Below are 12,654 nucleotides of genomic sequence, written 5' to 3'. Positions count from 1 at the left end.
AAGAGTTTGGGAGTCTTCCCTCTCTTGGATTTTTTTTTTTGAACAGTCTGAGAAGGACAGGGGTTAGCTCTTCCTTAAATATTTTGTAAAATTCTCCTGGGAAACCGTCTCGCCCTGGACTTTTGTGTGCTGGGAGTTTTTTGATTACTGCTTCAATTTCACCAGCTGTTATTGGTCTGTTCAGGCTTTCTGTTTCTTCTTCATTCAGTGTTGGAAGGTTATATTTTTCTGGAAATTTGGTTTTCAAACTTCTTGGCATATAATTGTCCATAGTAATTTCTTACAACCATTTGTATTTCTGTGGTATCAGTTGTTCTTTCTCCTCTTTCTTTTCTGATATTATTAATTTGAATCCTCTCCCTTTTTGATGAGTCTGCTTAAAGGCTTGTCAATTTTGTTTATCTTTCCAAAGAACCAGCTCCTGGATCTATTGACCCTTTGAATTGTTCTTTTAGTCTCTGTGTCATTCAATTTTGCTGTAACCTTGATTATTTCCTTCCTTCTACTTGTTCTGGGCTTTGTTTGTTGTTGTTTCTCCAGTTCTTGAAGATGGAGGGTTACGTCATTTATTTGAAATGTTTCTATCTTTTTTAGGTAAGCCTGTATTGCTATGAACTTCCCCCTCAGGACTGCCTTCACTGTGTCCCATCGGTTTTGGACTGTTGTAACACAAATTATTCTTAATACAATTTTAAGTTGTAAATGTGACAGTTTCACGTCTTCAAATTTAAAGAGCAGAACACAAGATTATGGAAGTTGCTGGTTTCTCTGTCTTTCTGGTTGTTTTATCCACCTCTCCAAAATCAGGTCAGAACACTGTGCAAAGACTCATCCTCCCTTGCTGTCTCTTCAGCATACATGTTTAAGTAGGAATAAACCAAAAGTGTAGTTTGCTAGCTACTTTCCTTCTTAAGAACCATCTTCTGAGGATGCTTTATTTTAATTATTAATGATATATATGGAGATTCTATGTCATGCATTTTTTTCCTGAATTATAGAATCCTTTGGAGTGGGAGGAAAACATTTGATACCTCTCCATGCAGTCACCAATAGTGAATTATCCTGTAAACCTCTGGGATGATTGAATTGTGGGTTTCACCTAGAATGCTATCTGAGATTTCTGCCTACAGTTTCTTCTGTGTGTTTCATTTTGGTGGTTTTAGATTCTGTACTTTCCCTCCCATATTGGAGGAGGTCTTCCAGATAGCTTGTGCATCTATAATTCAATTTTCCATTGTCTTTTTTCTTTAATTGTATAATACACGGTTCATGAGCCTCCACCTTCTACATGAACATATGTTATTGTGATGACAAAAGTTTATATTTAGTGTATCATGCAATTAAATTAAAAAGAATGTATGGACTTTACCCAGGTACACCCAAACATGGCACAGCCTTTCACAGGTATAAGAGGAGCTGCTGCAGTTTAATCAGGTCTGTCATCTGCAAGCAGAAAAGGGAGTGCACTCAAGTAAAACACCTGTAGGCATGTGAGAAACCTGAAAGCACAGTATCCCTGGCTCCTTTCTAAGGATCTGGACACTGCAAGGACAGTAGGGAGACTTTCCAGCATTAGCTGTGTTGACCTGGCAGGAGCAAGACAAATCATTTATCTCTGCTGCCTGCTCCCCAAAAATCCTCTTTAGGGTGAAAATCAACCTTAGTAAATCTCTTCCAGAGCATCTCAGACACCACTTGGTGTATTAGCAAACCTACCTGTCATTTTCTTTCAATGTAATTTTAAAGTAATGTGAACTATCACACAAAGCTTCTTTTTTAGTTCTGACCTACCTTTCTTTTCTGATGCTACTGTTATAGTTCTTCATCTTCACCATCAAGCCTAAATCAGAGGTAGCTGGAGGTTCTTTGCTGCCCATACATGTTGAACTGTGCTGTAAGAACACAGGTAATGCCAAGCTGCCATAAGATGCTGGGAATAAAAAGAGACTGAAAGTCTCAGCCTGGCAACTTCTGGTGGGCACTAGGCCTGCCCTCCTGGCTTGTGGTTGATGTGGAACTATGTAAGTTGGTGCCTATACCCTCACCAGGCCACTCATGTCATTTATCTCTGGGACCAAATCTATTCCCTTTTAAACCACACTATTGGCTGTTTGCTAAATTGATTCTTCTGACAAAGAAGCAAAACTTCCATAATTAATTTAGAAATATGACATCTTTCCCTGGCCAGTGTGGGTCAGTTGGTTGAAGCATTGTCCTGCAAAGCCAAAGGTCACAGTTTCAATTCCCAGTCAGGACACATGCTTGCATTGTGGGTTCCGTCCCCAGTTGGGTTGTGTTTGGAAGGCAACTGAGTGATGTTTCTTTCTTGCACATCAATGTTTCTCTCCCTTTCTTTTCTCCTCTTCCCCCCTTACCCCCATCTCTAAAAGAAAAATAAATAAAATAAAAATAATTTTAAAAAGAAATATGAGGTCTCTGAGGAGCTGAGACACAGAGGTGCTTTGGTGAACTCTGAACCTACTTGTTGTACCCAAAAGCAGTAGAGAGATGTCAAAAGAACTTGTCCCTTGCTCTTTACCGTGTGGGTGCTTGCAAAGGTACATGTATGGGTAAGTATGTGTGTGTGTTGACAGAAACCAAGGAAAAAATCATACAGATAATGACTTTTGTTTTCGCCTGTCCTTGTATATTTCTTATCCTTAGTAAGAAGCATTATTATAGTAGTAAAGATGTGAGAAAGCTCTAGTTTATTGTCTTTCATGGATCTTTAGTCATTTGCATATAGTTTTTTTTCTCCAACTGCCTGGCTAGTTTTTAGAATACTCACCCCAAGTCAACCACCACCACCACCACCATCAAATATGGTTTTACTCACCTCAGGGTACATTACAGCCCAACCTTTTTCTCCGTTGTCTATTTAATCCTTTCTTCTTTGTCCTTAATATTGTTATTTCCTCAGATTACAGTGCCTGCTCAGATTGGCATTCTCACCATTTCTGATAGGCCCTCAGAGAGCCTAGCAAGTAGATAGATAGGAAACTTTTTTAACATGAAACTTTTCCCCTTCTCAAATCTACAATTGGCTACTTATTCATTCATCCAGCAGATGTACTGGACATTGACTATGTGCAACACACACAGCTTCTTCCCTCAAGGGAACCATAGTATGTGCATGGGAGGGGGATTTGGCACAGTATGACAGTGGCATACTACAGAGTAAGTTCTGTTTAAGGAGGCTGGGAGGAGTAGGTGCAGTGTACCAAGAGTTTAGGATGTAGACAGGTAATGATAGGAAGGGTAAGAAATCTAGGTAAAAGGATCATAAAGAGCAAATGTTGAGCAGCAATAAAGTATGGAAAGTGCACAGAGAATAGCCCAGTTTTCTTGGAACTATATAGAATTTACAAAGAGTTGTGAGGGAGCTGAGGCTGAAGAAGTAGGTTTGGTGTGTGCAGAAGGCCTTGCATATGTGTAGTTCGGACAACCAGACACATCTGGTCCATCAGGAATGTTTGAATAGGAGAAGACCAACATTAGAGAAGGCATTTTCTCTCTAGATTAGTCTTAAATTCCTAGCACATGGGTGCTAGAAGAGGCCTACCTATCCCAGTCTCCATGTCATCCAGTGGAGGAGTTCCTTAGACAATGACCAACTTGGTTAAGGTGAAGGTGTTAGATGGGTTTTCTCCCATGCAATATGGTGCCCACAGTGTTGTGTTTGCCTGTTCCCACTGGCAGTCTTTAAAAGGCATCATTGAGATCAGCAAAAATAGCGTTTTTTTTTTAAAAAAAGAGGAATATTTGTGTACTTTACATTATATGAATATTTTAACAAGTTGATATTGTACGCTTTGTAATTTACATGAGGAGAGGTTTCATATACAAAGCAATGGTTACACTTGGAGAAATTATGTTTTAAAAGAAGAAAAGGAATGAAAATGTTAGTACTGTTTACCTTAAAATCAGAATTTGTGTTAACTTTGACATAATACCTATAATATTTGTTATGGTAGTCATTGAACCTTATGAAATCGCTGGTCACTGAAATATAAGGTAATATCAGACTCTTAAACTTGGTCAGTAGTATATATGTCAATTAAAACAATCATATTCCAATAATGATTGGCAATAGTAATATATACAGTACAGCTGCTCAGTATATGTCTGAAATGTTACTGAATCTTTGGGGACATCATGTGAAATTGCAAGTGTCTAGGTGAGATTTATATCCAGCCTATATAAACAATGACTAGTTTAATGTAATTTTTGGCTTTGTTTAATACATTTATAGTGTAAAATTACAACTTATGTAAAATTACAGATAATGCTAGAGTGGGAAGTAGGAGAGAAAGATTCTGTTTGGTTCCATTTTAACTTACCTCACAGTATTTACCTGATGGAGGAGTTTTGTAAGTATTTGGCATTTGAAGGACCCTGTTTTATAAAGTAGAGGTTCTAAGACCAGAGAAATGAAATATATTTGTTTGTCAATGAATATTAACCATTTACTCTGTGCCTGGCACTGTGCTAAGCATTGTGTAATAAAAGACAGCTTAAGCACTGTCATTACTACTGAATATTCAGTGTGTTCTTACTGCTGAGTGGAGAATTGAATCTTAAATTTTGACTGTAGTAGATGAAAACCCTTTTATGTTTCTACTTGGAGGAGTATGGCAGAAGAGGCTGTTTGAGGAAGGTACTTTCTTTAGCAACCACCAGGTGTCAGCAGAGGACTTAGAACTCTTGATAACCGGTTGTCTTTCTAAGGCCATTTCCATTGGAACTTTTCAAAGGCAGTAAGCCTCCTCTAGGCCGCTATCTCCCAAATATTAGTGTAAACCTTTTCTCCTCAAGCTTGTATCACATCCATTCACGTTCACCTTATAAAACTTGCATTAATTCCTTAGTCTCCTTCTGATTTAAAGCTTTTAATTATTTAGTGGTGATGTTTCTACAAAGTAGAAAGGCTACTGGGGGTGGAGGTAAGGGAGTGTCACCAAACTCTTGTTATTTTCACTGAACCCTTCCCCCAAAATAGGTGGAGCCACTCTCACCTGATATGGGGAAAGACTCAGGGTCCATTCTTTTTCCTGCATAGAGGAACAATCTGACGGTGGAGCTTGATGGCTCCAAAGTGAAGAAGGAGTTTTCAGAGTATGAAGGAGAGAGGCCTTGGCATCTTCACTTGTTCAGCTGTTTGGTTCCTGATGTAGACTGTATCTGATAGTGTTAACTCACAGACGTCATGGAACAGTAAACAGTGTGTTGATTAACAGGGGAAATGGTGAGGTGGGTATTGATTTGTATCATACTGGTTTTCTCCAGTTTCTCATCTAGCCTCCTCACTTGAATGGGCAGCCTGGATGGGGAACTGAGGCATTTGGTACAGGACATTGGGTTATAGTGTGGGAGCAAACTGAGGAAGAGCTCCCTTGGATGCCCAGACTTTGAGCCTCATAAGGTGTCAGAAATGGCAGCAGTTAGAAGGCTGTTAGTATGAATAAGTTGCTAAGCTACTGATAAACTGAAGGAAAGACCAGCTAGGGAGATAGAGACATAGTCAACTACTGCTTGGCTTTAGTAACTAAACCTGCAGGAGATGGAGAGTAAGGCATAGCAGGCAGCCCCAAGTCTATCTTCTGAAGTAAGGGCCCGATTGACCCAAGGTTCTTGAGTTTAGACATGCTGTGTGGATTTCTTTTGGCCTGATCAGTGGGGTTTGAGAAATTGCATTACCTCTAATTCCAGGAGTTATTTGGATTCTTCTGTTATTTTATACAAAATAAAGTATCAGAAATTAGTCAGGGACTCAATAGGCATTCAAAAATATTTTGAATGTTTTGCTTTAGTAGAGCTTTTATGAAAATAGTAAAAAAAATCACCTTGTTCCTTAAAACATGTGAGATGTCCTTAAAATATACTATGTAAATATGTATATCATTGAGGAGGATGCCTGACATTCCTACTTGGATTATATCCTGCTCAGCGTCATGGAGCAGCTTCAGACCAGACCTGGAAAGTCTTTGAGAACTGTATTAGGGTGTGCTTTTTAAGCAGCTTATGAAGTTCATTGTTGGCTTCACTTCTGATTAATATAGTAACTGCCTATGGGATTGTGTAAGACAGAGATCTAATTGTACAAAATCGAAGTGTATTTGCTCCATGATGGCTTTAGTTAATGGTCTTCAACATTTTCTCATGACTTTAAGGAATCTTACAGCAATTGTGAATTTGCTCATGGAAACTAGACTCCTCAGATTGAGGCCAAATTGCTTTGTGTTGATTGTCACCTCTCTCAGCAGCAGTTTCACACTCCCTTCTCCTCCCTCCTCTCCCTCTTTTTAGATCACTGGGGTGATCCTGCTAGCCGTTGGAGTCTGGGGCAAACTCACTCTGGGCACCTATATCTCCCTCATTGCTGAGAACTCCACAAATGCTCCCTATGTCCTCATTGGAACTGGCACCACTATTGTTGTTTTTGGCCTCTTTGGATGCTTTGCTACATGCCGTGGTAGCCCGTGGATGTTGAAACTGGTGAGTACATACAACATCCTACTGCTTTTCAATTCCTTTTTGTAAAAATATAAATCACATGAAAGCAAAGTGGCCCTTCTTGAAGCCACAGACAAGCCCTCAATATTCATTGACTCTAATTTTAGTCCAGACTCTTACATAATCCACCCTTTAATCCCCTAGAGGGAAAAACAACCCGAAACACAGCCTGGCACAAAAAATCCAGTCCTGGTCCCCTGAGGTAAGTGATGAGAAAGCAGTGACCAGCAGTTCCAATAGGCCATTTATATCCTCGTGGCAAGACGCCCTGTTCCAGTTTTGAATTTTGTCTTAGAAATCTCTTCAAGCATGCGATGTGCAGCTTTGGTGGCAAGGCAGCATCCCAAACATAGGCAGCCTTTCATCTCCAAGTTCCCATTGGAGAAATACTTTCTGCCTCCTTGAGTGTGGCCATGGATGCATGGGCCAAGTACTCTTCTGCAAACTTGCACACCCTGGTTCAGTTCTATGGGAGTTGAGCTAAACCAGAGCTTCTCTCAACAGAGGGTTGATACAGTGCCAAGTACTGGCTACCAGGACCAGTGCTGGGTACCTTTGAAGACACATCAGTGATATTTCCCAAAGAGTAAGACCAGGCTGCTAAAACGTTGTTACTGTGATTCTTAACTTTTTGGTAGACTACTTGCCTAAGTCTCTACTCACTACTCATGTTCTTCATTAATAAGAATTAATGTTAAAGGATTTTATAAATAAAACGTAGCAAGGGCCTCTCCTCAAAGGAAAATTTTATTTAAAATCATTTATTATGGACATTTCATTCTGTGAAAGGGGGAAGCAGAGATTCTATAAGTAGTTTGTTGCCTATCTTTCCTCATTTAGCTATAGGCTGTAGTAACATTTAATGTCATCTAGTGACAGGTATGGGTGTGAGGGTAAGTCACTCTAAAGGAACCACCTTCCAAACTGGCACAGGTCAGTTCCTTTATTGATAACCTCATGGAAGTCATGCTTGATTTGGCCACTTTCTCTCCTGCAGACCATTCAGGAGACATGCCCTGGCCACCACCAATTCTTTCGTGTTGGTGACCCATACTGACCCATATTGAGGCATTTCTGCCTCTGTCAGCTGCTACTCTATGCCAGTACCCTGAGTTTTCCTTCTTATAGTTCTTACAAACACTAGGGTTTCTTGTAGTCTAGTGTAGTAGTCCTCAAATTTGGATGCATGTTTAAATCACTTGGGCAGCTTTTTAAAAACACCTTTTCCAAGGCCCTACCTCCAGCCAATTGAAACAAAATCTACGGAGGGAGGCCCTGACATCACATTTTCTAAAAAGCTTTCCAGGGGATCCTATTGTATAGCCAGCATCCAGAACCTCTTGTTTAGTATGAGTAACAAGGAGAAAATTAACTTCAGATGCATAGAAAGGAAGGATTGCTAAAAATACATCTGTCCAAATAAGGATCAAGGAGACCTAGTCATGACACTTGACTGATTCTGACACTAAATGGCTTACGTCTTTAGTGGCAAGGATGTAACCATTGGGGCCTTTGTCCTCATTTATGAAAGAATAGTATTGAACTAAATCACCAAACTTTCTTCCAAACCAAATACTTTGGCTGAAGAGAGGTAGAAGAGGGGATACAGCAATGCAATAGTTGTCTCTGGTCTCTTCCGAAGGCAGTTTCATACCACACTGCCATTTTCTTCTAATACTTGTGAACACATTAGCAAGTGAGCCTTTTGAGGAATACAGAAGTTTTTCTCACCTTTTAAAAACTATCATTTAGTTACTTTTACCTGCCAGGTGCTGCCCTGGGTGCATACTACATTTTAGTTATTCCTCACCATCACCGTGAAGTATAGGTTGTATTTTCATGTCAAGGCTCACATAGCTAATATGCGGAGAGCTAGGACTGAAACCCATATATGTCTCTTTCTAGAGCCAGGGTGGTTTTTACTATGGTGTTTTCGTTTGGAGAAAACTACCACCCTACCACTTGTATTTAACACAAGCTCTTCCCAGTAGACTTTTAGCCAAGGTCTTGAGAAAAAGGAGTTATTCTCTGGAAGGTTCTGGAAGCAGGGAACTTCCCAAAGCAGGAAATTGCTGATCTTGCTAACAAGAGAGGAAGTCACTTGATTGTCAGTCTAGAATTATACAGTCCTCATTTAACCTCATTAATTGCAAAGCAACTGAAAGTAACTATTTTCACTTTATGGAGGCCTTGGGATGTTTCCTCTTTCCTAAGGGTTTGTCCCAGAAAGGCTCTGGCTCAAGCCTAGAAGGACTTCTGGTAGAGTCTAGGCCTGGTGTGAGACTCCACCTGAAATAAAGTGTGCTTTTAATTGAAATTTGTACCAAGGTGAGAGACAGAGAGAAGTTGTAGACATGGGACATTCTACTCATAAATGTGTGTTTGATATTTTAGTGGCCATGAGTTAAGTGTGTGTACAGACCTTTGTTAACATTTCAAATGAAACTGGCATTTTAAGCCAGTATTTCTTCCTTTTAATATGTGTACCAGTAGCTAAGGAAAATAATTTATGATCCTCTGTATATATATATATACTTTACAGGACATGTGTACACTTTATGAATAAGTCATATGACCATATTCAGTCTATCTAAATTCCACAGCATCATCTAGGGGAATTCCAAACATTGAGGACTTTTGTCTTTTATTTTGAGATGAGAAGAAGCAGACTGAAAGACATATGCCTTGTAGGAAAGAAATAAATTCCCTTTCCTTTTATCTGCTTTTCAAAGTCACAAAAATGGAAACCCTTAATGTCTCTTAAGTATCATGTAATATCCCTGAACTTAGGCATGTACCTGCACACACATCCAAAATCAACTTGGAACATACAGAAAGCATGAAGTGAGCAAAAAACACTAAGGATTTCAGGTACCTGCAAACATTGTTAGTAATGTAGCATATTTGCTTTTTAAAAAACTATCAACTCCATGTAATGTGTAGAACAAGAATAGTAAATAGCCCACTGGCCACTGCTGTGGATGCTGCATTCAGGCCTGACCACCACATTGAGGAAGGAGGTCAATCCGGGCACATACTAATCTTTCTGTGAGGATTAGAAGGATACCATTCCAAGGGAAGCCATTTCATATGACATGATTAAGGAAACTGAGGGGTTTGCCTGAATGGAGAGAAGCAGCAAGATCGCACCATGGCTGTATATGCACATATGAAAGCCTGCTGTATAGAAGAGAAGTTGGGCTGGTTCTTTATATCTCCTGAAAGCAGATCCAACACCAGCAAATGGAAGTTAGAAGTAGGCAGACTGTGGCCAAGGGGAAGGAAGCCTTTCCAGCAATTGAAACAGTTTGAAGACTGAATGAGCTGCAAGGGCTAGGTGAGTAGAGCTGAGCTTGCAGATGCCAGATGAAGGGTGCACACAGATTCTAGATGACCATAAGGAGGAAGGTGGTATGAAGGACTCCCAGACATGGTGGAACTGTGTCCTGTGACCTCCAGAGCACTTCTAGCTCAAGGATTCCAATATTAATAATAGCAAATACTTTAGTTGTAAAAACCCACCCAGATTTCTCCTGGTCAAGCCAAACTGAAAGGCATGATACTAGTCCTTGGATGAGCTCTCCTCAGTATGTCTGCCCCAAAATGCTTCCTCATATTAAACAGACACCTTCCTGTATTGAGGTTCATGTGGGTAAGTCTGGAGAAGAGTATTTTTAAACTTTGTCTAGGGAATAGGGGGATTTGTCTAATTCTCCATGACAAGAAGTAACCTACCCCAAAGGAACACTCTTCTTCATGTTGACATATTTGACTTTGTCCTTGTCCACTTGATTTTCAGTATGCCATGTTTCTGTCTCTGGTGTTCCTGGCTGAGCTCGTAGCTGGCATTTCAGGGTTTGTGTTTCGCCATGAGGTGAGTATACACAAAGTGGAGCACTCAGTTAAAGGATCTTTGGGAGGGGGAAAATTGAAACCTCTTGAACTGTGTAAAGGGCACATATAGGTTAGCTGGCATCTCCAGTGGTATTGCTATTTTCCAAATGTCACATTATATGGGCTGGAATGCCAATAAATTTCTAAATGCAGGAATTTTGTCAAACTTCAGAACTTAGTTGTTGATCCTCACTCTATTTTTTTTTATATAGCTATTACATACAATGATTCTCCACCTGGTAGTAAAGAAGTAACCTTCAATATAGATTAAATATTCCTTTCAAAATAGCCACTTCAGCAAGGTGCAAATATACCTATATAACAGGATTTCTAAGACTGAAAGCAAACCAAACTAGTTGTGGCTCAAAGGCAAAGTGCTAGATTTTCCCAAAGCAGCCTGTGCTCTTTTCTCAACTCCCCCAGGGACCCTGGGAGCCACCCCTGCCACCTGGGGATATGATCTATGCCCAGTAGTGAGGAGCCCTGCTGCTTTGTTTGGCAATGAAAGAAAAGAACAGAAGACAGTCATGACCCAAAACTTCTATAGCTCTTTGTTTTTCATTTACGTGTAAAATTTTAGATCTCTAAAGCTGGCGAAAATAATTTTGAACACTATTTTCTGATCCTAACTTCTAGTTTTGAGGGCACTGTTGGCTCTACTGTGTCATATGTGGCCATCCTTCCATGTACTGTCACTGTAGCTGCTCTAGACAATGGATAGATGATAATGCAGACACAAGACATTCTCAGACTGCTTGTGGCCACCATGGTATTACTTCTCAGATGTGTATATTGATGATAGGTTAGAAAGTGTATACTCTACGATGAAGTTCTGGTTCCAACTCTAAAATTAAAAAAAAAAATCCATTATTATAAATCAATTATTGTCCACTGTAAATAGCAGTAAAACCAGAAGTAGATATGCATGTGTTAGAAAGGGACAGCATAGCAAAATACAGGTAGAAAACATCCTGAAGTACTATTCCTATGGCTCTTGGAAGGCTGGCATCATCTATTCCAGGTCCTGCTTTTGGGATCAGCGAAGTTCCCACTGAACCTGCTTTGTGCACTTTCTGCCCTGCTTCCCTTTTGCCCTGGTTTTTCCCCTTACCAGAGTTGGTATCTCAAGGCTAATTTCTAGGACCCATTTCATATGTGCACTGCATCTGGAATTAGATGCCCCATTCTTATTATCAGGTGAGGTAAAATCTGATGACATCACAGCTCGACAGCCCTAAAGGTGTCCCCAATGCATGTGTGAACACCAGAGACAGCCTGGCCGGCTCCTACCTTAGCCCTTGCTCACCTTCCTCCCATGTACTGCTCTGACTGTGCTCCATGTACTGGATTTTCTCTTAAAACCTGACACCTAAAACTTGCACATCCTTATTGCCTAACCTCTTTTCATCTGAAACACTTAGGGGACTGGTGAGTAAGGGTTGCAATGTCACTTTGTGTCCACCAGTACTGTTTTTGACTTTGTCTAAACAATCAAACACACATGGTGACAACAGGTGACATTTTGTACCATTCAATCACAAGGACATAGGAAAGGAGCACAGCTTGCCAGCAGGGCAGCAACAGGTTTGTTTTGGCAGCGAGAGTCTTGAAAGTAGTCCAGGGTCCATTCTGTGGACCCTAAGAGACAACACAGGTGGAAGTGAGAGGACACAGCTGGGTGTGGTAGCCACCTTGACTTAAGAGCTCCATATAACCAGTGTCTCTTTATCTCTTATAACTGTTCCATGGGCATAGCCTCTAGTATCTCTTCAAGGGACATGTGTAGTTAGGAGAGTCCCATACTTAATCTTAAACTTCCCACCAGGTAATATTTACTGCCTTCCCAGTTCAGAGTAACTTCACCAGTCAGGGGCAGTTTTAGTGTAAGTGGGGTTGCATGGTAACACATCTGACACTCCTCCTTCAGCAGGTTTCTAGGGGAAGAGAACTTGAAAGTTAACCCAAGATCAAATGTGTTCACAGATGGGTAGAAAGGATTTTGTTAACCATTTATTAACAATAAAAATTCATATTCATTAGCCTCTTTTTTGGCCTCAGTAGGACAGATAAGTGAAAGTTGGTTTTGCCCCACTCCTATATGCTAGAATAGGGATCTGTTTCTGGCTAAAACATCAGTCTTACTGCTCCCCAATGGCCAGTCCTTGGTCATTCTTCTGAGTGAGGACAGGAAAAGTTATAGCAAGAAAGATGGGCATTAATCAATTCAAAGAAAATAGCTAGGAAATC

The 12,654-nt window shown here is 40.3% G+C and overlaps 1 protein-coding gene across 1 annotated transcript in view; it reads left to right on the top strand.

Annotated features, from left to right (window-relative positions):
* Positions 1 to 12,654, top strand: part of TSPAN7 (tetraspanin 7) — a 121,561-nt gene that overhangs the window by 89,101 nt on the left and 19,806 nt on the right. The window contains exons 2-3 of the mRNA XM_054566557.1: positions 6,307 to 6,495; positions 10,313 to 10,387. Of these exons, the coding sequence (XP_054422532.1) occupies positions 6,307 to 6,495; positions 10,313 to 10,387 (264 nt within the window). The remainder of the gene's footprint in view (positions 1 to 6,306; positions 6,496 to 10,312; positions 10,388 to 12,654) is intronic.

The sequence above is a fragment of the Pteronotus mesoamericanus genome, unplaced genomic scaffold (assembly GCF_021234165.1).
Source record: "Pteronotus mesoamericanus isolate MK-2021 breed Mesoamerican mustached bat unplaced genomic scaffold, CSHL_Meso_final contig_173, whole genome shotgun sequence".
Lineage (NCBI taxonomy): Eukaryota > Metazoa > Chordata > Mammalia > Chiroptera > Mormoopidae > Pteronotus > Pteronotus mesoamericanus.
The sequence above is the reverse complement of the archived record's forward strand: the minus strand, read 5'-3'. Positions and strand labels throughout refer to the sequence as shown.